Source organism: Cetorhinus maximus, chromosome 3 (genome assembly GCF_964194155.1).
Source record: "Cetorhinus maximus chromosome 3, sCetMax3.hap1.1, whole genome shotgun sequence".
NCBI lineage: Eukaryota > Metazoa > Chordata > Chondrichthyes > Lamniformes > Cetorhinidae > Cetorhinus > Cetorhinus maximus.
Genome location: NC_135881.1, coordinates 176,138,526 through 176,165,573, shown reverse-complemented (window position 1 = coordinate 176,165,573; position 27,048 = coordinate 176,138,526). Strand labels below are relative to the sequence as shown.

General features: G+C 41.4%; 1 protein-coding gene across 1 annotated transcript in view; it reads right to left on the bottom strand.

The window, feature by feature from the left end:
- aldh5a1 (aldehyde dehydrogenase 5 family, member A1 (succinate-semialdehyde dehydrogenase)) overlaps positions 1 to 27,048 on the bottom strand; it is a 34,727-nt gene that overhangs the window by 1,523 nt on the left and 6,156 nt on the right. The window contains exons 3-8 of the mRNA XM_078539312.1: positions 22,615 to 22,785; positions 15,695 to 15,811; positions 6,716 to 6,859; positions 4,956 to 5,099; positions 2,237 to 2,395; positions 1,604 to 1,773 (exon numbers count right to left, since the gene is read on the bottom strand). Of these exons, the coding sequence (XP_078395438.1) occupies positions 1,604 to 1,773; positions 2,237 to 2,395; positions 4,956 to 5,099; positions 6,716 to 6,859; positions 15,695 to 15,811; positions 22,615 to 22,785 (905 nt within the window). The remainder of the gene's footprint in view (positions 1 to 1,603; positions 1,774 to 2,236; positions 2,396 to 4,955; positions 5,100 to 6,715; positions 6,860 to 15,694; positions 15,812 to 22,614; positions 22,786 to 27,048) is intronic.

Here is a 27,048-nt window from a genome sequence, read left to right as displayed (position 1 = left end):
TGGCAGCATTTGTGCAAAGAGTTGACGTTTCAGATCAGTTAACTTTCTCTAGTTATGATGAAAGGAGATGTGACAGGTTAGAACCCACATGGATCCTAACCATGCCTACCTTCTGGTAGGATATGTGGAACATTCTTTGTTCAGTTTCCCTCTCTCACCTCTTTTTCCAGTATATTGATGACTGCCAGGAGTATTTAATTTGAACATTGGTTGTGCGCTGCCTGTTTGATCCCTGTGTGGTACATTCTGGATTGCTGTACACCCATGCAGTTTAGAGGGAATGTTGAACAGAACAATGGCACATGGAATTTAATACAGACATATAAAGCACTTATGGATGACATGAGTACTTCACGAATGGTTCTAACATTATGGGTGGTACAGAGAGAGATCTAGGTTTTAATACATTCATACATGCTGAAAATATAATAGTGATGGAGCAGCAATCAACAAATCAAATCAAGCATTAAACTTTACAGCCAAAAGGTAGAGGAAGTCACACTCAAACTGTAGTCAGACTGCATCTTCCATATTGTATTCAGTTCTTGTTACTGAGGCACAAAGACTTGGATTTATATAGTGCCTTTCACAACAATAAGACATCCCAAAGCGCTTTACAGCCAATGAAGTACTGAAGTGTAGTTACAGTTGTAATGTAGAATACCTAAGAGTACTGGGCACAATACCTTCAGAAGGATATTATGGGCTTAGTGAGAGTGTAGCATAGATTTATTAAAATGACACCTGAATTCCAAGGGTTAAGCAACAAGGAAAGATCAAACAATCTAAGGTTGTTTTCTCTAGAATATAGAAGGTTAAAGGATGTTTTCATCCTTTTGAAATTGAAGTTTTCAAGACATTAAGGAAACAGGTAGATTGGCAGAAATGATTGCTGTTAGTTGGGGAGTTAAGACTAGGAGGCAGAATCGCATCTTTCAGGTGTGAAATTAGGAAACACTTCCTCACATGAAAAATGGTGGAAGTTTGGGAGTCTGTTCTACAAATTGCAATTAAAGCTAGATCAATGGTTAATTTTAAAACTGAGGTTCTTAGATTTTTGTTATCCAAAGGTATTAAGGCAGGCTTGGCTGCTGCAGGGGCTGGCGGTATGGAAAAATGCTGCCAGAACCATCTCTCAACCTGTCAGATGCAAAAATACTAATTTTATTGGTTAAGTGAAAAGCTACAGTACCTATTTTTTTTTTTTTTTTTTGCTGACACTGATATGTTTTGGGTCTTAGGTGTCTAGTGGTTTCTTGATACTGGCTCAGGTGCTTTACTTGGACTCATTTGCTGCACCTTTATATACATATGAAAATGGAGGCCAGCTGGTTTGTCAGGCCTGTCCCATCCTGATATACTGCAACCAACATGTACTGTTACAACCAGCCCTTCACTCCCAGGATATCGTCTGACTGCAGAGACAAGAAAACCACAAGCCAATAATTTGAGCAGGAGACCACCTGTATTGGGTCTTATGCCAGGTTTCCCATTTATTCACAGGACTCTTTTGGACTCATGAAGCAACATCTTTCTAGGACAGCCATATATTTACTGAAATTACTTCTAATAAATACTCAAGAAACGGAGAAGAGTTTCTTACTTGAGGACAGGTGCCAAAGGCCCAAATGTTTCTTCCTGTGCACAAAGCATGTCTGTTGTGACGTTAGAAAGAAGAGTTGGTTCAAAGAATGTTGCTCCAGAACCGTGTCGCTTTCCTCCGGTTACAATGCAGGCACCGAGAGATACTGCATCACTTATATGACTTTCAACCTGGGACATGGAATTAGGAGATAGTGTGTTTGAGAATTAAAAATTTTCATCCTTGAATTCAAATCCCTCCATGACCTTGCCTCCTTCCTATATCTATAACTTCCTCTAGCCCCACAACCTTCCAAGAACACCCTACATTCCTCCAACTCCAGCCTTTTTGGACCTCCTTTAACCCACGATTAGCAGCCATGCTTTCAGCTGACTAGGCTCTGAAATTCCCTTCCTAATCTCCCTACCTCACCTCTTTAAGACATTCCTTAAGACCTACTTGTTAAAAGTGCTATATAAATGCAATTTAATTTTTAAAAAATGGTGCAGGATCCTTTAGTTCATATTGCTGACAACAGTTTCTGAAGAAATAATGAATGAAAAGAAATTGTTGGAAACCTCCAAGATAACGTTCTGAACTATAATTTAAAAAAACATTTAGCATGGATTGCCTTGATTGAATACAGTTTGTTACCTTTTGCACTGCTCTTTCATTGATTAGGGGGCCCTGTGTAGTCAGTTCATCGAATCCACTTCCAACACGCAAATCTCTCTGCATAGCTTCCACCATCTTCTCTACAAAAGAATCATGGATTCCCTCCTGTACAAGGAACCGATTCGCACAGACACAAGTCTACATTTGAGTGGGAATCAAAAGAAACAAAACGTCAACATTCAAATATGCAGCACTAATCAGATTCCAGGCAATGAATAGTGCAGGGAACAGTTAGTAGAACTACCTCACTAAATAGAAAAAAACTAAATTGTTTTAATAGAAATGATGTAGTACATATCTAAAGTATTAGTGGTTTTTGGGAGTTAAAACCAATAGATGACAGAAATAGGTAATAACTTTGAATCTGATTCAGAACTCAAAAATGTTTGAGAGATTAATACACATCTGACTGAGAAAAATGGTCTAAAATTAAACCAATAACTTTGAAAGTATCAGTACAACCTAAGCAGCTAGTGTGGTTGTAAATATATGGTGATAGTTCTAGATAATAAAAAAAGAGTTTAAGTGCCGATTTTTTTTTTTATCTTGAGCCTTTGCATTCCCTTCTATTCTCCCACGACCAAAAGAAAAACCATGGGGAAAGGATGTGAACCCTGGGGGTAGTACAATGACTCAAAACATAACTTTTATACGCTGCCAGAGAATGGCTGAATGTGGTCAGGGTCACCATCACACATACAATGGGGAGGTGCCAAATGGAGGCTAAACTTGTCTGTTGAACTAAGGGAAATGGCAGTGAGGATTTCATTTTTGAAGAGAAGTTTAAAAAGCTCAAGTACATAATCATATAGCTGAAGACTATGAGAAAGAAATTAAACAAATTTCAATGAAATACTAATCATCTTTAATATACTAATCAACAGTTAATGTACACAAAGGGTGTTGTCAGCTAGGGAATCAATACCTCACACTTTAATTCCATTACATGAGCAATGTTGCTGCCATTGTCTCTGCTCCCTAAACACCTGAGTTTGATACTGTTCATGCACAGGTTGCTTAACAGCATACAAGGAAAGGAGGTTCACCAATCTTCAAAGCCATCACCATTGTGATCACCTCAAACTTCGCCCCCATCAAAAATTATTTTTTTAAACTTCTTTGCTGAAACTATATGAGGCTTATGGCAATTGACCAAAGGGGGCGCTGAGCTGGTATTAAAAGGGCAAGGTACTTGCTTATATGCAGACCAGGCTCAATTGAATATCAAGAATTATGATTCTCAAATGTCCAGAAAAAAAATGAAACAACTTTAAAAAACTCTCGGGGTATGGGAATTGCTGACAAAGCTGGCATTTATTGCCTATCCTAGTTGTCCTATAGTGGTGGTGAGCCACCTTCTTGAACCACTGCAACCGTTGTGGTGAAGGTACCTCCATAATGCTTTTAGTTTGGGAGTTCCAGGGCTTTGATGATGAAAGAATAATGATACATGTCCAAATAAAGTAACTCAGAGGTGGTGACCTTGCCATGCACCCTAGCATCTATTTATATAGTAACTTTCATCTAACAATATCTCAATAGTCACCTGTGGTTAAATGTAGCAATGAATTTGTGAAAATGTTAAATTTGGATAGTGTGCATCATTTCACAACCATAACACACTTCCCGAGGCTTATTTTCCCCTTCAACGTTTATATGACGCTCTTGAGCAGATTCATCAATGCTAAACAGCATTTGTAAACCTATCTGCATTAACAATAAATAACTGTCCCAACAACAAGAAACCTCAGCATTAAGATACAGAAGACTATCAAGGAAGTCATTGTATTGTGGGAGCCCGATGCATTAATGTAAGTGCCCAGCCTCCAAGGGCAAGACAACTGCATAACACAAAACCCGCCACTATAAAACAGTAACAGGCACATATATGCAGGTGAGGGACATGTTCCCTTGTTTTAAAATGTTTTAACCTTGTCTCATCCATTGTGTAAGGGGTTAATATCGAGGCCAATGTTTCTAGTTATTGGAGACACCAAAATCAGGGGCCACAAACATAAGGTGGTCACTCACTAATATAATGAATTCAACAGAAATCACTTCACCTAGAGAATGGTTAGATTGGGGGACTCACGATCATAAGGAGTAGCTGAGGCAAATAGCATTGATGTATTGAACATATAAAGAAGAAAGGAATGGTTATAATGCTTATAGAGTTAGATGAAAAATGGTGAGAGTGGTGGTTTTTGTGGAACGTAAGACAATGGAATGGACCAGTTGAGCTGAATGGCCTGTTTCAGTGCTGTGAACTCTTATGTAATTCCATGCAAATTGCTACAAAAACCCATTTCTGCTCCTAAGTCACCCCTTAATTTTCAGGTTTATGTTTTTAAAATACAAGTTGCAGACAATCTAAAAATTAGCATTTCACATCCACAAAGCTGTACTGCAGTGATAACTGGGGCCCCGTGAGCAACAATTCATACTTGGTCTTTTTCCAGAATACCATGTCAGGGAGTGCTACACAAAATATCCTAGTCTGTGCCTTTAAACAAAGTTTCTGAAAGTATAGTGATGAATGACTGAGGATCCTTGTTAAGTTTTAATTTGGGAATACACTTCCATTTCTTAACCATTAAAGGTGCTCTGTACATCCAAGGTGAAATTAAAAATAAAAAGCAACTTTCAAAGAGTCCATTTAATCAGATACTCTCGATTTCATCTGACTCAAGTTACTCACCTGCCCGGTATTTCGGAACTTGGAGGCCAAGGCACCAGCAACAGCTCGATCCAGATCGGCACTGTCAAAAACAATGAATGGAGCCAGTCCGCCCAGTTCCATAGAGGCCTTCTTCACAGTGTCACATGCTTGGCGTAGGAGGATCTGAAAAACGTAACTGTAGCTTGTCAAACAAAAATTTTCTATGGATGACCTCGATCTATGGGAAGGGCAGAGGCAAGAGTTTTCTATGGACACAATGTGCTAATAAAATCATGAAGAACAGGTTCCCATTTTGTATTACACAGGGAATATTTGACTCCCTAATCATTCACCAAAACAGTAATATTAGTTATTAAATAGCCAGTTTTTAGTTGACACTGACAAATCAAATCAATATTCTTTTATTTTAACAATAACAATCTACCTGTATACTTATTTAAAGTTTCCGTTTATAAAGCTCCCCACCCTTACAATAACCGTTATAAAGTTTCTCTCACAATGACATTTAAAAAACTTCCTTCACTTACAATAACTTACATTTATAAAGCTCTTCTTACTTAAAACTTACAACATAAAGTTCATCTGAATGACAACTTAGAGCAACTAGCATCAGTGAGGTAGAGTTAGCAGATTCTGGCATCGATGTGCTTGCGGATTACATCCACAAGTGACAGAATTGCGGATTACATCCACAAGTGACAGAACATGAATGATGATAATTAGGATGGATATCCTGGAGATTTTGCTGAAATAACTGTGCAGGTGGGGCAAGAAAAAATAACCAGAGAACCTATAAGCAGTTATGTTACGACAGGCAGGATTGAAACCACAAGAAAGGGTGGCACAGGAGAGAGTTGGTGGATAAGAATGAAATAGGTGTTGAAAGCAGTAGGAAAGCAAGTAATCAGTCAGTCACAGTCATACAGGATAATGATGGTGACTTTGGCTCAGTCTTAAACTTGTTGACGAATCATAAGCTGGAAAGACAGTGGAGGGTGAGCAAGTAGTTTGGGCAACAACAGTATCTTTTATGCACACAGAGGTGCGCACGGATACACGCACACAACCTTTGAACTACTGATGAATTCTGTAAGAATATACTTTTAACTGCTCGGCCACAGATAACATTATAGTTACATGCAACCAATTATAATTATGCAGATAAAGAATACTGCACTGAGGTCAATCACAGGATACCTGTCTTGCAATATTCTTTTCAGAATTCAAATACCGAATTTGAGACAGCCTGCCAGGTTTAAATAGGGAGAATACATCACTGGAGTACCAAACCACCATTCTATTGGACAGGTCATTCAGGATACCTTTCCTATTTACCTGTCAGTCAGTGTTTAGGCTATCTATTGTAGGCCAAATTACAACAGTTGGCATAGTATACACTGAGATTCATCAAAAGCAAATCACAGAGTAACTTCAGATGCAGATTCAGATACATTATATAGGTTTGTCCAATGAGTCACGCCATTAGATCCCATTTCTTACATGACTAATGAGGTATATGCCAATGGTTTAAAATGATTAAATCCAATCTAGCCTGTTCATATATTATCCAAGGATTTATTGACAAATCTCAGCATATTAATCTTACACATCTTGTCAACTAGTTCCAGTACTAAAACAAAACACCACCATCCACTTCTCGTGATATAACTGAATATTTCCAAAACATCATACATCAAAAACCTCACAGATAAGTTATCAGCAATGTAACAAGATGCATCAGTAAAAGTCAGCTTACCATCAGGCATCAAAATACCCACCTTTCCAGTAGCTGTGGAGCCAGTAAAAGAGATTGCAGCAACAAGAGGGTCTGTACAAAGTACCTCTCCCACAGAAGGCGTTTTAGACTTGGAAGAGGGGATTACATTGAAAACCCCTGCAGGAATCCCAGCCTGATCGGCAAGCTACAAAAACAAGAAATATCAATGCACTGAATTAACTTTTGAGAAACCTTTACCTCTGGAATTAAGCGAAGCCATCCACTTTGCAGTGAACTCCATTCCAACAGTCAGTTTATTTTATTTTTTTTAAAAAGCTGTCAGTATTTAATACAAAAGCAAACATTTGATTTATTTTGCTCGAATGCCTTATACATGACCCAGTAATCCTGAATGATTTATCTCCAAGGTTATCCCTTTCAACTCAAAATAAAACTATTTTATGCACAATTTTTCTGAGCAAACATTGAGATGGATACTCAACAGTGATATTTTTGGGTATAATACTTTAGACATATACACAAATGCACTACTTAAATACAAAAAAAACCCAGTAAACATTTATTTTCTAATCCTGTGATGATGGCAATTCTTAAAAAACAATTATGAAGTGGTCTTGATAGAGTGAGTAGGAAAAAATGATGATTTGTCTGGTTGGGAGTTAGAGTTGAAGATGTCATCAATTTAAAATGCTTATCAAGAGGAGACAAGTTGGGGAAAAGTTCTTTGCCAAACAAATATTTGAGGTGGACGCCATTGTATCTTTCAGGCAAGAGTAGGTAAGCATTTACAGAAGACGACGTATAAATTTTGGGACAAAGGGAGCGTTAATGGTGATGGTGAGCACTAAAAATGGTGCTGATAGTGGCACAAAGGTAAGAAAGCAGAATGTGATAATAGCAGAACAAGGGTAGCATTTTGCGAAAGAACAACCTGGAATAAGTAACAGATGGCCCTGTAGAGGATGGGATGGGGGAGGCGGCCTTATGCCCCCTCATCTCAATGAATTTCGGGCTCAGCACGATGCCGAACTCTTTTCCGCTGCCTTTTCCTCCATGCTCACTTCTTTGGGCAGGAGTCCTCCCTGGTTCCATGGATCCTTTCACCCGCCTCCAATATTCTTCCTACACCTGGACCCCTCCCTCTGGCCTCTTACCTGCTCTCGATCTTTTCATTGAGAACTGTCGGCATGACGTTGGCCATCTCAATTTCTCTGCTCCTCTCACCCACTCTAACCTTCTGAACTTGCTGCACTCCGTTCTCTTAGGTCCAACCTTGTCTTTGTTATCAAACCTGCCGACAAGGGTGGTGCTGTTGTTGTCTGGTGTACTGACCTCTACCTCGCAGAGGCTGAGTGCCAACTCTCAGACACTTCTCACTTCCCCTGGACCATGACCCCATCACTGAACATCAAGCCATTGTTTCCAGGACTGTCACTGAACTCATCTCCTCTGGAGATCTTCCCTCCACAGCTTCCAACCCCGAACAGCCCGTTTCTACCTCCTTCCCAAAATCCACGAACAGGACCGTCCCAGTAGTCCAACTGTGTCAGCCTGTTCCTGCCCCACGGAACTCATTTCTTCCTATCTTAACTCAGTTCTCTCTCCCCTTGTCCAGCCTCGTTCCACCTACATCTGTGATTCCCCTGATGCCCTACGTCATATCAACAATTTCCAGTTCCCTGGCCCTAACCACCTCCTCTTCACCATGGACGTCCAATCCCTCTACATCTCCATCCCCCACTAGGATGGTATGAAGGCTCTCCACTTCTTCCTTGAACAGAGGCCCGAACAATCCCCATCCACCACCACTCTCCTCTGCCTGGCTGAACTTGTTCTCTCACTAAACAATTTCTTAAACTTGTCTCACTTCCTCCAAATAAAAGGTGTGGCTATGGGTACTCGCATGGGTCCCAGTTTTGCCTGTCTCTTTATGGGGTATGTGAAACACACATTGTTCCAGTCCCACTCAAGGCCCCTCCCACAACTTTTTTTTGGTACATCGATGACTGTTTAGGTGCCGCTTCATGCTCTCATCTGGACCTGGATAAATTTATCAATTTTACTTCCAATTTCCACCCCTCTATCACCTTCACATGGTCCATCTCTGTCATTTGCCTTCCCTTCCTTGACCTTTCTGTCTTCATTTCTGGTGATGGGCTGTCCACCAATATTCATAGAAACATAGAAACTAGGAGCAGGAGTAGGCTATTTGGCCCTTCGAGCCTGCTCCGCCATTCATTATCATGGCTGATCATCCAACTCAATAGCCTGCTCCCGCTTTCTCCCCATACCTTTTGCCCCAAGAACTATATCTAACTCCTTCTTGAAAACATACAATGTTTTGGTCTCAACTACTTTCTGTGGTAACGAATTCCACAGGCTCACCACTCTCTGGGTGAAGAAATTTCTCCTCATCTCAGTCCTAAATGGTCTACCCCCGTATCCTCAGACTGTGACCCCTGGTTCTGGACTCCACCACCATCGGGAACATCCTTCCTGCATCTACCCTGTCTAGTCCTGTTAGAATTTTATAGGTTTCTATGAGTTCCCCCCTCATTTTTCTGAACTCCAGCAAATATAATCCTAATCTACTCAATCTCTCCTCATATGTCAGTCCCGCCATCCCAGGAATCAGTCAGGTAATCCTTCGCTGTACTCCCTTTATAGCAAGTACATCCTCAGATAAGGAGGCCAAAACTGCGCACAATATTCCAGGTGTGGTCTCACCATGGCCTTGTACAATTGCAGCAAGACATCCCTGTTCCTGTACTCTGGCTATGAAGGCCAAAATACCCTTTGCCTTCTTTACCTCCTGCTGCACCTGCATGCTTACCTTCAGCAACTGGTGTACAAGGACACCCAGGTCTCGTTGCACATTTCCCTCTCTCAATTTATAGCCATTCAGATAATAATCTGCCTTCCTGTTTTTGCTACCAAAGTGGATAACTTCACAGTTATCCACATTATACTGCATCTGCCATGCATTTGCCCACTTGCTCAGCATGTCCAAATCACACAGAAGCATCTCTGCATCCTCCTCACAGCTCCCCCTCCCACCCAGCTTTGTGTCATCTGCAAATTTGGGGATATTACATTTAATTCCCTCATCTAAATCATTGTGATATATCATAATATATTGTGAATAACTGGGGTCCCAGCACCGATCCCTGCGGTACCCCACTAGTCACTGCCTGCCATTCGGAAAAAGACCCGTTTATTCCTACTCTTTGGTTCCTGTCTGCCAACCAGTTTTCTATCCTTCTCAATACACTACCCCCAATCCCATGCGCTTTAATTTTACACGCCAATCTCTTCTGTGGGACTTTGTTGAAAGCCTTCTGAAAGTCCAAATAAACCACATCCACTGGCTCCCCCTCATCAACTCTACTAGTTACATTCTCAAAAAATTCCAGTAGATTTGTCAAGCATGATTTCCCTTTCATAAATCTATGCTGACTCTATCCGATTCTGCCACTGTTTTCCAAGTGCTCAGCTATTAAATCTTTTATAATGGACTCTAGAATTTTCCCCACTACCGACGTCAGGCTGACTGGTCTATAATTCTGATTTCTCTCTGCATCCCTTTTTAAATAGTGGGGTTACATTAGCTACCCTCCAAACTGTAGGAACTGTTCCAGAGTCTATAGAATCTCGGAAGATAACCACCAATGCATCCACTATTTCTAGGGCCACTTCCTTAAGTACTCTGGGATGTAGATTATCAGACCCCAAGGATTTATCGGCCTTCAATCCCATCAATTTTCCCAACACCATTTCCCGACTAATACTGATTTCTTTCAGTTCCTCCCTCTCACTAAACCCTGTGTTCCCCAACATTTCTGGTATGTTATTAGTGTGCTTTGTGAAGACAGAGCTAAAGTATGTATTTAGTTGGTCAGCCATTTCTTTGTTCCCCATTATAAATTCCCCTGTTTCTGACTGTAGGGGACCTACATTTATCTTCACCAATCTTTTTCTCTTCACATACCTATAGAAACTTTTGCAGTCAGTTTTTATGTTCCCTGCAAGCTTACTCTCGTACTCTATTTTCCCCTTCTTAATCAATGCCTTGGTCCTCCTTTGCTGAATTCTAAATTGCTCCCAATCCTCAGGTCTGTTGCTTTTTCTGGCCAATTTGTATGCCTCTTCCTTGCATCTAACACTTTTCTAATTTCCCTTGTAAGCCATAGTTTGGCCACTTTTCCTGTTTTACTTTTGCGCCAGGCAGGAATAAACAATTGTTGCAGTTCACCCATGCGCCTTTTGGATGTTTGCCAATGCCTAGCCACCGTCATCACTTTAAGTAACATTTCTCAATCCATCATGGCCAACTCGTGCCTCATACCATCGTAGTTTCCTTTATTAAGATTCAGGACCCACGTCTCAGAATCAACTACGTCACTCTCCATCTTGATGAAGAATTCTTTCACATTATGGTCGCTCATCCCCAAGGGGCCTTGCACAACTAGATTGCCAATTATTCCTTTCTCATTACACTATATCCAGTCGGGATGGCCTGTTCTCTCGTTGGTTACTCAATGCATTGGTCCAGAAAAACATCCCGTATACGCTCCAGGAATTCCTCCTCCACGGTATTGTTGCTAATTTGATTTGCCCAATCTATATGCATATTGAAGTCACCCATAATTACAGATGTTCCTTTATTACATGCGTTTCTAATTTCCTGTTTAATGCCATTCCCAACATCACCACTACAGTTTGGGGGTCTTAAAGGGTTTTTTGCCCTTTAGGGTTTCTCAGCTCTACCCATACAGATTCCACATCGTCGGAGCTAATATCTTTCCTCACTATTGCGTTTTTCCTCTTTAACCAGCAATGCAACTCCACCACCTTTTCCTTTTTGTCTGTCCTTCCTAAATACTGAATACCCCTGGATGTTCAGTTCCCATCCCTGGGCACCCTGCAGCCATGTCTCCATAATCTCAACTTTATCATACCTGTTTACATCTATTTGCGCGGTTAATTCATCCACTTTATTGCAAATGCTCCTCGCGTTAAGGCACAAAGCCTTAAGGATTATTTTTTTAACATTACTTGTCCCGTTCCCAATATTTTTCACTGAGGCCCCGTTTGATTCTTGCCCTTGATTTCTCTATCACTTTTCTTATTCCGCTTTCTGTCTTTTGTTCTTGTCTTTGATTCCCCTTCCTCTGACTCCTTGCATAGGTTCCCATCCCCCTGCTATTTTAGTTTAAAACCTCCCCAACCACTCTAGCAAATGTTCCCCCTAGGACATCAGTCCGGGTCCTGCCCAGGTGTAACCCATCCAGTTTGTACTGGTCCCACCTCCCCCAGAACCAGTCCCAATGCCCCAGGAATCTGAAACCCTCCCCTTCACACCATCTCTTCAGCCACATATTCATCCAATATATCCTGCTATTTCTACTCTGACTGGCACGAGCCACTGGTAGTAATCCTGAGATCACTACCTTTGAGATCCTACTTTTCAACTTACTTCCTAACTCCCTATATTCTGCTTTTAGGACCTCATCCCATTTTTTACCGATGTCCTTTGTACCAATGTATACCATGACCACTGGCTGTTCACATTCATTACAAGCCCATCAACTCCTGCAACTATCTCGACTACAGCTCCTCCACTCTGCTTCCTGTAAGGACTCCATCCCATTCTATCCGTTCCTTCGCCTCCGTCGCATCTGTTCTGGTGATGCCACTTTCCAAAACAACACTTCTAGCATGTCTTCCTTAACCAAGGTTCCCCCGCCCCCCCACTGTGGTGGTTGACAGGGCCCTCAGCCATGTCTGACCCATCTCTCGCGCCTCTGTCCTCACACTTTCCCCTCCCTCCCAGAACCATGATAGGGTCCTCCTTGACCTCACTTATCACCCCACCAGCTCCCGCATTCAAAGCATCGTCCTCCGCCATTTCTGCCAACTCCAGCATGACGCCAGCACCAAACACATCATCCCCTCACCCCCCCACCCCCCACCCCCGTGTCAGCATTCCGTCGGGACCACTCCTTCCGGGACACCCTGGTCTACTCCTCCATCATCCCCAACACTTCATCCCCTTCCCATGCAATCGCAGAAGGTGCAACACCTGCCCCTTTACCTCCTCACCGTCCAAGGGCCCAAATACTCCTTTCAGGTGAAGCAGCACTTCACTTGCACCTCCTTCAATTTGGTCTACTGCATCCACTGCTACCAATGTGGTGGTCTCTACATCAGGAAGGCCAAACACAGATTGGGTTACCGCTTTGCGAAACACCCCTGGTTTGTCTGTGTGCATGACCCAGGCCTTCCAATCGCTCGCCACTTCAACACCCCATCCTGCTCTCATGCCCACGTCAGCCCTTGGCCTGCTGCAATGTTCCAGTGAAGCCCAATGTTAACTGGAGGAACAGCACCTCATCTTCCAATTAGGCACTTTACAGCCTTCTGGACTTAAAATTGAGTTCAACAACTTCAGACCATGAACTTTCTCCTCCATCCTCACCCCCTTTTTTTAAATCCTCTTTTTTTCTACATTCATTTTTTTTATCCACTTACTTTTATTTATTTATCCATAGTTTTATCTCCTTTTTCATTCCACCTTCTATTCCATTTTCTATCCATTTTTCCCCACCACCACCCCCTCCCCCACAGGGCTATCTGTTACTTGTTCCATGATGTTCTTTCACACAATGCTACCCCTGTTCTGCTATTATCACATTCTGCTTTCTTACCTTTATGCCACTATCAGCACCTTTTTAGCACCAACCATGACCATTAACACTCCCTTTGTCCTTTAGTTCACAACATCAATCCCTCCTTTGTCCCCACCTTTCCCTGGTCTTTTATCCAGCTCCACCTGCCCCATCCCCCTTAAACAGTATAAATTTAATCACATCTCCATTTCTCTTTAGCTCTGAAGAAGAGTCAGACTGATTCGAAACATTAACTCTGTTTCTTTCTCCACAGATGCTGCCAGCCTGCTGAGTTTTTCCAGCATTTTCTGTTTTTGTTGCAGATTTCCAGCATCTGCACTATTTTGCTTTTATTTTAGTGTAAAAATTTTGGGCCTACAGTAGATATTCTTTTGAGATCAATAGGATTGGCCACTCTCATTAGTGATCCTGGAATTTCCTACAACAGATTACCTTTGCTACCCTAAATCAATTAGATAACTCAGGGATGGTAAGAATAACACCCACATTACGTTTACTTGATATCATAACCTTGAATGTGTCAACATGTTTCCACTTACAGAAGGTGGCATTATAATCTATTGAAATGAGGTCCAACTGGAAACCAATAAATTGGTTTATGAGCTGACTTCACTTTCGAAGACAGCATTGCTAAAATGTCTGGCACTAACTCCCCAAAGCCTGTCCATCATCTACAAAGCACAAGTCAGGAAGGTGATGGAATACTCTCCACTTGCCTGGATGAGTGCAGCTCCCACAACACTCAAGCTTGACACCATCCTGGGCAAAGCAGCTCATTTGATTGGCACTCCATCCACAAACATTCACTCCCTCCACCACTGGCGCAGTGGCAGCAGTGTTTATCATCTACAAGTTGCACTGCAGGAACTCTCCAAGCCTTCTTAGACAGCACCTTCCTAACCCACGACCACTACCATCTCGAAGGACAAGGGCAGCAGGTGCATGGAAACACCTGCACCTGGAAGTTTCCCTCTAAGCCACACACCATCCTGACTTGGAAACATATTGCTGTTCCTTCACTGTCGCTGGGTCAAAATCCTGTAACTCCCTCCTTAAAAGCACTGTGGGTGTACCTACACCACATGGGCTGTAGCAACTCACCACCACCTTCTCAAGGACAATTAGGGATGGGCAATAAACGCGGCCTAGACAGCAAAACTCTCACCCTAGGAATGAATAAAAAAACTTGAAAAAGCAAGACCCCTCTGCCTCTTCGACTGTTCCCTTCTCCCAATGAGAAGACAAGAGCTTAACCATTGAAAACCACCCTCAACCCCAGCACTGTGTAGAAGCTTGGCTTGCCAAGTTACTAATCAAAGAAACCCCATCTTAATGGCCATATAATACTACATTATCAATAATAATATTAAAAAGATATATATCTATATGTTTATTTATAAATAAATAATATACAATCAGAAACAATGTGCATTGCAGACACTGAGACTGAAAGCTAACCAAAGAAATATGTTCATGTCTAACTTCAAAAATGCCACTGTGACAGAGGTCTAACCATCGCACAGCGAGCACCTGTTACTGGAGGAAGAGGTTTATTTATGCCTGATAACAGTTTTACTCAATGGTGTAGATTTACCATACGAGGCTATGCATTCTCGATCCTGCAGCAGAACTGTTGGCCTGTTCTAAGCATAGGAGTTTTTGACTGGTAGGATCAAAATTTGATTATGTCACTCTATAATTGTGGGGCCTGATAATACAAAGATTGGATAAGATCCCATCTGAAGTACTGCGCCCAGTTTTGATTCCTCCACCTCAGAATGGCACTGGGGTTCTGAAGCTAACGTAGAGAAAAGCAACAAGGATGACCACTAGCCTGAGATAATTAAACCATGAAGATAAACCCAATGCTTTGGTTTTCTACTCACAGAAAAGACGAGGACTTAATCATTTCTAAGGGAATAAACAAAATGTGAGGTGAGATGATGTTTCATAGAACTAGGCGTCATCCACATAAACTTAGAAACAGATTTGCAAAGGGGCATTTGGTATATTCCAGATCAAAACAGCACATGGAAGGGAAGAGTTCATTACTGTGTAAAGTAATGAATGGCTTTGAAACCTCCTGGGGTTGTCTAATTGGTCACGAAGGATGAGGATTTTTTGACAAGTGTTCAGAAAAATTGGTTGAAGGTGTCTTTGTTCTGTAGTTCCCAGGAAGGTAGCTGATGAGAAGGTTATTAAACAGGAATGAGATTAATTGAAGAGTAGATCCATGCATATGGTCCTTTAATTATTTCTTCCGTGACAGACAAAATCCAAGGTCTCAATTAATTTCGGCTTTGTTAATAACCGCTATCTGTAGAGCTCACCTCTGCCAATGCCAGTGCCGACAGGGGAGTATCTTCAGCTGGTTTCACCACCACTGTGCAGCCTACTGCCAAGGCTGCCCCAGCCTTCCGTGTGAGCATGGCACTGGGAAAATTCCACTACAAATAAACAACATGAGTTAGACAGTTTCAGGTTGAATAACAGAAGCTAAAGATTACATTTTATTAGGGTAATACCTTACATAATTGAAAATATGAACAAGTGTACTATGGCAACACAGCATTTTATGGAAATTTGCCCATTTCCTGAATGGAATTTCTCATTTTAAACCAAGGAGTGTTATATTGCAACATTTAGGTTTCAGTCATAGCTCAGTCGTTGCACCCTTGTCTCTGAGTCATAGGGCTGTGGGTAGAAGTACCACCCCTGGGATGTGAGCAAAAAATTTAGGTCGACAGTACTGAGGGAGTGTTGAGGTGTTGTTCCTTTGGATGAAACATTAAACCGAGACCCCAGCGACCCTCTCAGGTAGAAATAAAAGATCTCACTTCACTACTTCAAAGAAGAGCAGAACAATGCTCCCCAATGTCCTGATCAATATTTATCCCTCAACCAAGAACACCAAAACAGATTATCCGATCATTAATATCATCGCTGGTTGTGGGACCTTACTGTGTGCAAGATGTCTGCTGTATTTCCTAGATTACAACAGTGACTGTAATTCAAAATTGGCTGTAAAGTGCCATGGGATAGCATTAAAGTGTGAAAGATGTTGTACAAAAGCAAGTTCTTTAACATGTCTGTTAGTAGTAAATTAATCAGCACAGCTATGGAAAGCAACTAAATCTCAAATGCAACTGCTGAAATTAACTGGATGCTGTGGTAGTTCCAAGGATGAACATTGAACTCTCAAATGACTGCTTCTAACCTTGCAAACCTTGGCTATTACTTAAACCAGTTTAATGTTTAATTCTGAAGCATCTTCAATCCTTTCAGAATAGACAGCAATCACCATAAAAACACATGATCTGTCATTCCACCATATGTCCAAGAAGACATGACGTAGAACAGCAGTAACCAGGATTAACAGGGGTTCTTAAGGTAGTATTTTCTTAATAGCTTCTAAAACATGAAACATCAAGCAGGGCAGCATGCATATTTCTACTCTTTGTGAAGGTTATTTTCTGCATCAACCATCCACCTATTCCATTTGACACAAACGTGATCCTTGAATGGCTTTTTCAGACACACATCCAAAGGTTTTGTGACAAACATTAGACCCTTTTCTATAACTGCAACTTGGGTGTTATTTCATAGCAGGGTCTTTTTGATCTCATCGGTTATATGGGATATTAACACGTCCCACAATAATAAACTGCGTTCTTTGGGTAGGCCACTGGGATGCCTAGTCTACACATTACTGATCCACAACTTCATTCCGTCCTCCTCTATCATGCTGCTGTAATGGACATGCACAAAAACTCCTGCAGGGAGTTTGTTTCTCAGCATGGTTTTATGTTTGAAAATTACCATAAGCTTTAGTTTTGTTCGACAGCCATGCAGGCTATACAACCCTGAATCTGGTCTTCTCATGTCCTGTGCCTTTCATTAGAGCTGTTTTTGAACCTTTCTACTTAAGTTCAAACATACATACGAGTTAGCAGTAGGTCCCTCGAGCCTGTTTCACCATTCAATAAGATCATGGCTGATCGAATTGTAACCTCAGCTCCACATGCCTGCCTACCCCGATAACCTTTCACCCCCTTGTTAATCGAGAATCTATGTAGCTCTGCCTTACAAATATTCAAAAACTCTGCTTCCACTGCCCTTTGAGGAAGAGAGTTCCAAAGAATCACAACCCTCAGAAAAAATTTCTAGTCACTGTCTTAAATGAATGACCCCTTATTTTTAAACTGTGACCCTTAATTCTAGATTCTGCCACAAGAGGAAACATCCTCTCCACATTCACCCTGTCAAGGCCCCTCAGGATCTTAAAGGTTTTGGATCAAGTCACCTTTTGCTCTTCTAAACTCCAGTGGATACAAGTCTAACCTGTCCAACTTTTCCTCATAAGACAATCTGCCCATTCCTGGTCTTTGTCTAGTAAACCTTCTCTGAACTGCTTCTAACGCATTTAAATCCTTCCTTAAATAAGGAGACCAATACTGTACACAGTATTCCAGATGTGGTCTCACCAGTGCCCTGTACAACTGAAGCATAATCTCCCTACTTTTGCAATCAATTTCCCACACAATAAATGATAACATTCTATTTGCTTTCCTAATTATTTGCTGTACCTGCATACTAGCCTTTTGTGATTCATGCACTTGGACACCCAGATCCCTCTGCACCTCAGAGCTCTGCAACCTATCACCATTTAGATAATCTGCTTTTTAAATTCTTCCTGCCAAAATGAACAATTTCACATCTGCCCACATTATACTCCATTTGCCAGATCTTTGCCCACTCACTTAACCTGTCACTTTGTAGCCTCCTTACATCCTCTTCACAACTTACTTTCCTACCTATCTTTGTGTCATCAGCAAATTTAGCAACTATACCTTCGGTCCCTTCATATAAATTGTAAAATGTTGAGACCCCAGCTCTGATCCCTGTGGCACACCACTCGTTACATACTGCCAACCAGAAAAAGGCCAATTTATCATTACCCTCTGTTTCCTGTTAGCTAGCCAATCTTCTATCCATGCCAATATGTTACCCTCTATACCATGACCTTTTATTTTCTTCAATAACCTTTGATGTGGCACCCCATCAAATGTCTTCTGGAAATCTAAGTACAGTACATCCATTGGTTCCCAACTATCTGTTGCTCTGAAACCTTTGCTGGGCTCAGGGTTTAATTTGGCCCACTTAAGTGCATATATACGCACTGCATTTCTGGTGACGATGAAACCATTCTGATGATTTGAGGACGCATCTGATGCTTGTTTCAAGGTCAGGCTAGTGGCTGGTCCCTGTTCTCATGGCGCATTTGGTCTTGGGCATCTTCTTCATGGATAACTACTCCTTCCATCCTCGCACCAGTTTTTCACTAAAACCAAATTCCCTCGCTGCAGCACCATTATTTGATGAGCTAGCAAATGTTACAATTTTGAGTTCAAAACTAGCTTCGTACTTCATTCTTTTTGCATCAGGACCATTTCTGTTCGGTTGCCATGTGCAGTCTGCCCTGTGTGGGGGCATGTTTTAAACTCCCACACATCATCTTGGCAACATGGCCCATATTGTCTGCTTAATCCCACATGCTGACTTATAAAGTAAGTATAATCTTAAACATGAAAAATTGAGGCCGACTCCTAACATGACTATAGCCTTAAACATGCATTTACTAGCTCAAGTTGGGCTAAACTTATATGCCAAATGTAAGCCTAAACATGCATTTTTGTGCCAAGAAAATGGGGTCGTCTTTCAAGCCAGGTCAATTTATACACCGTGATCTACGGTATCCTCAAATTACACACCATGGACTTCAAACAAAATAATTAGTGTATTGGACCCAACAGTAGCAAAGCAGTAAAAGTGCACATTTCATTGATCAAAAAGTAGGTTTCAATTTCAAGTCAAGAGATAAACAAATTCTTCAGAGATAGCTGCAATAAATCGACATTTAACCAGACAGTGTGGTGAAGTGACTCTAGATGCACAGGCTCCAACCCATAGGAGCGGAAAACTTAGCTCCAATAATTATCTACAAATCTACTTCTGCCAAAGGGTTAGGGATTCAAAGTCCCCTCCTTAGATCAACTGATCTTCCTGGTTCAAAAAAAGCCCCAGACAGTTGATAATGCAGGTCCAGCAAAATAAAAGCAAAGTTGCTGACAAATTTAAAAAAATTATTGAATCTTTTGAAAGTTTATGAATCCACAATATGCAGCTAAAACAAGAACTTGCATTTATATGGCATCTTTCACAGCCTTCGGATATCCCAAAGTACTAACAACCAGTTAATTTTGGTCTGGTTATTACTATTCTGCAGGCAATTTACTTACACCAAGGTCTCTCAAACAACAAGTATAACATAAATGTTAACAACAAATGTCTGATAAATGATCAGTTAATCCGTTTTGATTGTGTCATGCTAATCTTTTTAATATAACTTCTCTATTACTATTGTTATCACTACTAACACTTTTAAAATGTTTATAAAATGCTTGCTTTAATGTTGTCCATGCTTCAAAACATTCACCTAAACACGGCAGGAGTGCTGATTAAACACTTGTCCAGAAGATGTCATTCATGATAATGCAGCACTCCATCAATATTGTGTTAGCTTAATTGTACGCTCAAGACTTTAAGTGGGGCTTGAACACAACCTTTTCATTCAGTAAAATCCCCACCAGATAGTCATGCCACCACACTGAAGGCAGCCACTCAGCCTGTCGTAACTCTGCTGGTTCTTTGAAAAGGCAGTGATGCTTCGTCCCAAACCCCTCCGTGTTATCCTTAACATTGCAAGTGCCTCCTTCTCAAGTACCTGTTCAGCTCCTTTCTAAAAGTATTTATGAGATCAGTTTCCTCCACCTTTTCAGGTAGAATATTCCAGATCCTGAAAAAGATTTCTCCTCATCTCTCTCCTTGATCTTTAGCCAATGGTTTAAAATCTAGCTTCTAGCTATTTATTGATCTACTCATCCACCACGGGGAATAGTTTATCTCTACTCCATCAAAGCCTCTCAGCATCTTTCAAATCTCTATTTGGTCTTAAGCTTCTCTGTTCCAAGGAGAACAGCCCTAACTTCCCAAACCTCTGCTCATAACAGAAGTCCCTCATCTCTGGTAGTACCCTGGTAAGCTTCCTCTGTAGCCTTCGGCCTTTACATCTTTCCTAAACTGTGGTGCCCAGAATTGTCCACAATACTCCAGCTAAGGTCTAACCAGTGATTGATAAAGTTCTAGAATTATATCTTTGCTTTTATACTCTATGCCTCCATATCATAAGAAATAGGAGGATTATGTCATTTGGTCCTTCAAGCCTGCTCTGTCATTCAATAAGAGATCATGGCTGATCTTCTGCCTCAACGCCACCACCCCTCACTATTCTCATATCCCTTAAATTCCTTAGTACCCAAAACCCATCGACCTGTCTTGACTGTAATCAATGACTGAGCACCAACAGCTGCAGGGGTAGTGAGTTCTAAAGATTTACAATCCTCTAAGTGAAGAAATTTCTCCTCAACTCAGTCCTAAATGGCTTACACCTTATACTAAGACTGTGACTGCATGTTCTAGATGCCCAGCTAGGGGAAACATTTTCTCAGCATCTACCTTGTCAAGCCTCAAGAATTTTATATGTTGACCTGTCTCCTATAAGGATATCTGTGTACTGCCATCAACACATCCAAACTTTTCAAAATTGTGCCATTTATTGTATACTTTCTTTACACATTAGTATAATGTTTCACTTCTCCATATTGAACCCCACCTGCCATGTTTCTGCCCATTTCACCATCTTGTCTATGTCATCTTTAAGTCTACATCCTCAATACAATCTACAATGCTGTCAATTTTCGAATCATCTGCAAACTTTAAAATGCTGCTGCCTACATCAGAGGCTGGGTTGTTTATAAAAAGATAAGCAATGGACTCAAATCTGACACTTGTGAAACACCACTGCAAGCCTTCTCCTAGTCTGAAAAATGTCCATTCACCAACATCCTCTCCTTCAGTCACTGAGCGATTTCCAGATCCAAACCGACACTTTCCCTTTCATTTCACAGGCTTCAACCTTAACAAGTTTCCTGTGTCTCTCTGCTGAAACCCTTCCAAAAATCCACATATACACATTGTTCAAAGTAGCGTTACCAATCTTCTTGGCTACCTCAACAAAGGATTCTTTCAAGTTAGACATGATTTTGCCTGGAACAAATCCATGCTGTCTCTCCTTGGTTAGCCCATATCCTTCCAAATGAAGGTTTATTTTGGCTTTAGTAATGGTTTCTAATAACTTCCCCATCACCAATGTTAGATTGGTTGACCTATAGTTTCCCGACTAATCCCTCTTCACGCCTTTCTTGAATAGTGATATAAGACTCCAAGCCCTCCAGTACTACTGCTGCATCCATTGAGAACTGAAAGAATGTGACAAATGTATCTGCTACTTTTGCTTCTGATTCTCCCAACAACCTACGATGCATACCATTTGGACCAGGTGAATTACCAACTTTTAGTAATGCTAATCTTTTTAGGACAAACCTCTATTACGATAGTGTCTATAATTTTCTTTTTCTATAGTGTAACCTTGATATTATCTGCTTCCTTTGTAATGACAAAGTATTTATTTAATACTTTAGCCCTGTCCTCTGCCATTGCATGAAAATTTCCCTTTATTATATATAACAGGTCCAGCATTTTCCCTAGCTACCCTCTTACATTTTACAAACATTTTAGTGTTTGCATTCGATTTAACGTTGCCTGCTCTTCTTCAAAACATTTGCCTAAACATGGCAGAAGGGGATCTGTTTAAATTCTTGTCCAGAAGATGTTATTCATGATAATGCAGCGCTCTGTCAATACTGTGCTAGCTCAATTATGTGCTCAAGTCTCTAAATAGGGCTTGATCCCACAGCCTTCTCATTCAGTGAAATCTCAACCAGTGAGTCACGCCACCACTAGTAGAATCATGTAGTTTTGGCCTAAATTCCTCAGTATACAGAGCTAATTTATGTTTCTCAGGCCCAAGACTATGGTCATTGGAGCAGTGATTAACAGTAACTCATCTTGCCTCTAGACTGCAGCACACATCAGAAATATAATCTACCAGGGATTAAAACCTTTACCATTAATAGTAGGGTATTAATTTAATTCAGCTGCAACATATACTGCAAATTGCTCATGCTGTTTAGGATAGGAAACTTGGGTCCAAACATATGATAAATATGTTCTTCATCAACCAAGGCATCAATGAGATAACACTGCAGACAGGTTGATGTGTAGTACTCACAGGAGTTATAATAGATGCTACTCCTATCGGCTGCTTCAGGATTAAGATCCTACGGTCAGGGGAAGAAGTAGGAACAACATCTCCATATACTCGACGAGCTTCTTCTGAAAACCATTCCAAGAACGACGCAGCATACAGTGTTTCACTCAAGGATTCCTTCAGTGGTTTTCCCTAAAGAAGCCAATTTGCCAACAGTTAGGATTGCTATTAAAAAGATGCAAAAACTATAAAAGTATTTACATTTATACTGCAGAATATTGAGGGTACACAGCCTTATCTGTATGGAAGTAGTGTAGTGCTTAGATTGAAAAACAACTAAATTCAGCTAATATGCAGCATTATAAACTGGTTCAGGGATCAGGTATTAACACAAAATACATTGAAGTTAAAGCTCTACAAGTCTAAGTATGTATATAATGTATTAAGAATGATGCATCAATATTCCAAGCATTGTACTTTGTCACTGATGCAAAATGATATTCGGGTAGCCCCATTTACTATCAATGCAAAGTAATTTGGACTTCACATAAATGATAAACTAGAGTACAAATCCAAATTCAGGGTTTAAACATGAAAGAGGCAGGGTCAATTCGGAAGGGTTAATCTCACACCATTCACGTTAGACACCACATGGTATGCAAGTCCATTGGGACCCCTGGGCATTTTGTAAATCCAATTAACCTCAGTTTATTCACCCTCACATATGACCGGTACAGTTCAAGCCAGACTGCAGCCAATTAATGTAAATGCAGTTCTTCTGGTACTGTGTAGATACTCTTACAGGTCCTTTCATATTATGGCCCATGAAATGCTTGTGCTACTGGTTCCTTTTTTTCTTTATTCACAGGATGCATGCGTCACTGGCAAGGCCAGCATTTATTGCCCATCCCTAATTGCCTTCGAGAAGGTGTTGCTGAGTCACTTCCTTGAAACTGCTGTAGTTCAAGTGGTGTAGATATACCCAGTGCTGGTAGGTAGGGAATTTCAGGATTTTAACACAATGATCAAGGGATGGCTATACATTTCCAAGTCAGGACGGTGTGTGTCTTGGAGGAGCACTTGCAGGGGGTGGTATTCCTAGGTATCTGCTGCTATTGTTCTTCTAGGTGGTAGAGCCTATGGATTTGGAAGGTGCTGTCAAAGAAGCTTTGATGAGTTGCTGCACTGTATCTTGTAAATGGTACTGCAGCCAACGCGGTGCAGGGAATAAATCATTAAGGTGGTCGGTCTATGTGTTGCCAATCAAGTGGGCTGCTTTGTCCTGGATGGTGTTGAGTTTTAATGTTGTTGGAGCTGCACACATCCAGACAAGTAGATTGAGTACACAACTGACTTCTGCCTTGTAGATAGTGCAAAGGCTTTGGCGAGTCAGGAGACGACTGATTTGCGGCAGAGTATACAGCCTCTGACCTACTCTTGTAGCCACAGTATTTATGTGGCTGTTCCAGTTACACCACTTGCCAATGGTGACCTCCAGGATGTTGATGTTGTGTGCTTTAGTGATGGATGAAAGTCAAGAGAGGCGGTTAGATTCTCTCTCATTGGAAATGGTTATTGCCTGGCACCTGTGTGGCTCAAATGTTACTTGTCATTTAGCAGCCCAAGCATGTATGTTGTCCAGGTCTTAATGCATGTGGGGACAGACTGCTTTATTTTCCTTATTGTGGAAGGAAAGTCATTGGTGAAGTAACCGAGATGACTAGGCTTAGGACACTGCCATGAAGAACTCCTAAAGAGATATTCTGGGGCTGAGCTGATTAACCAACAAACATAACTTATCTTACTTAGTACAAAGAATGACTCCAACCACTGAAGAGATTTCCTCTGATTGCCATTTTATTGGGGTTCTTTGATGCCACACACTGTCAAATGCTGTCTTGATGTCAAGGGCAGTCATGCTCACCTCACCTCTGAAATTCAGCATGTTTACCCATGTTTGGATCAAGGCTGTGATGAAGTACAAATTACAGGCAAGCATACAAATTACAAGCAACAACTCCAATCCAAACTTGACAGATTTGCCATTCCCAGCCGCAGTGACCTGGTGAAAAGCGATGATTGGATTCAGAAAATCCAATAAGTTTACATCGGGGTTGCAGCCAGGCAACAAGAAGGGGAAGATGGAGAATCAGTAATAGGGAGTCGGGAGGAGAGATGCTCACTGCAGAATTCCCAGCCTCTGACCAGCTAGTAATCTAGACTAGTAATCTGGAGACCCAGGTTAATGCTCTGGGGATATGAGTTCAAATTCCACCATGGTAGGTGGTAGAATTTGAATTCAATTAACTATAAAGCTGGAATGTAAAACTCAGTGATTGTGACCATAACAACTATAATCGGTTGCTGTAAAAACCTTTAGGGGAGAAAATCTGCCATCCTTACTCTGTTTGGCCTAGATGTGACTACAGATCCACAGCAATATAGTTGACTCTTAAATGCCCTCTGAAATGGCCTAGCAAGCCACTCAATTCAAGGGTATCAGGGATGGATAATGCCAGCGACGCCCACATCCCATGAAAGAATAAACAAAAAAAAGACAAATCCAATCCTGCGAATTACCGCCCCAATCTACTCTCGAACATCAGAAAAGTGATGGAAGGGACCATCAACAGTGCTATCAAGCGGCATTTACACTGTTCGCTGATTCTCAGTTTGGCTTCCGCCAGGACCACTTGGTCCTAACCTCATTGCAGCCTTGGTCTAAACAGGGACAAAAAGCTGAACTCCAGAGGTGAGGTGAGAGTGACTGCCCTTGAGATCAAGGTCACATTTGACAAGTGCGGCATCAAGGAGCAAAACTGAAACTCTACAGTGGTTGGAGTTATACCTAGCAGAAAGCAAGATGGTTCTGGTTGTTGCAGGTCAATCATCTCATCCCCAGGAGCTCCTCAGATGAGTGTCCTAGGCCCAACCATCTCCAACTGCTTCATCAATCACCTTCCCTCCATCATAAGGTCAGAGATGGGAATATTCGCTAATGTTCAGTACCATTTGCGACTCCTCACACACTGAAGCAGTCCATGCCCATGTGCAGCAAGACCTGGGCAACATTCAGGCTTGGGCTGATAAGTGACAAGTGACATTTGTGCCACACAAGTGCTGTTATATGAAGCAGAAAATTTATTTTCCCCCCAATTTTGGCTCTAAAACAAAATCTCAATTTCAATTTTAAAGCAAGTGCAAAGTTTTTAATGCCCTCACCTGATTTGCTGACAGAAGATGTAAATATTCCAATTGCTGCCACCTGAGAGAGACACAGATAGAGGGAGGCAGATAGAAAGCCTTTTGTCATTCCAATATTCTTTATAAAAAACTAGACAAGCTAGATTTTGAAAGGAAACAAAACCTCGCTGAAGTGATGGAATTGGACAGTAAGTTTGGGGAGTGAGGGAGAAGAGGAGAGAAATAAATTGAGAAATTACTGAACACAGTGGGCCTTGGGGGGTCTGAAATGCATTTGTTTCAATGCGAGAAGTATAACAGGCAAGGCAGATGAGCTTAGAGCTTGGATTAGTACTTGGCACTATGATGTTATTGCTATTACAGAGACTTGGTTGAAGGAAGGACAGAATTGGCAGATAAACATTCCAGGATTTAGATGTTTCAGGCAGGATAGAGAAGGATGTAGAAGAGGTGGGGGAGTTGCACTGCTGGTTAAGGGGAATATCACAGCTGTACGACAGGAGGGCACCTCGGTGGGCTCATGCAGCAAGGCAATATGGGTAAAGCTCCGGAATAGGAAGGGTGCAGTCACAATGTTGGGGGTTTACTATAGGCCTCCCAATTGCTGGCAGGAGATTGAGGAACAGTTATGTAGGCAGATTTTGGAAAGATGTAAAATAGGGTTGTTGTGGTGGGCGATTTTAACTTTCCCTATATTGACTGGGAATCACTTAGTGCTAGGGGTTTGGATGGCGCAGAGTTTGTAAGGTGCATCCAGGAGGGCTTCCTGAGACAATATGTAGATAGTCCAACTAGGGAAGGGGCAATTCTGGACCTGGTATTAGGGAATGAACCCGGCCAGGTGGTTGAAGTTTCAGTAGGGAAGCATTTCGGGAAAAGTGACCATAATTCAGTAAGTTTCAAGGTACTGGTCGATAAGGATAACAGGAGTCCTCGGGTTAAGGTGCTTAATTGGGGGAATGCTAATTATAACAACATTAGGCAGGAACTGAGGAATCTAGACTGGAGGCGGATGTTTGAGGGCAAATCAACAACTGACATGTGGGGGGCTTTCAAACATCAGTCAATAAGAATTCAGGACCGGCATGTTCCTGCTAGGATGAAGGATAAGCATGGCAAGTTTTAGGAACCTTGGATAACGAAGGATATTGTGAGATTAGTCTAAAAGAAAAGGGAAGCATTCGTAAGGGCTAAAAGGCTGGGAACAGATGAAGCCCGTGGCGAATACAAAGAAAGTAGGAAGAAACTTAA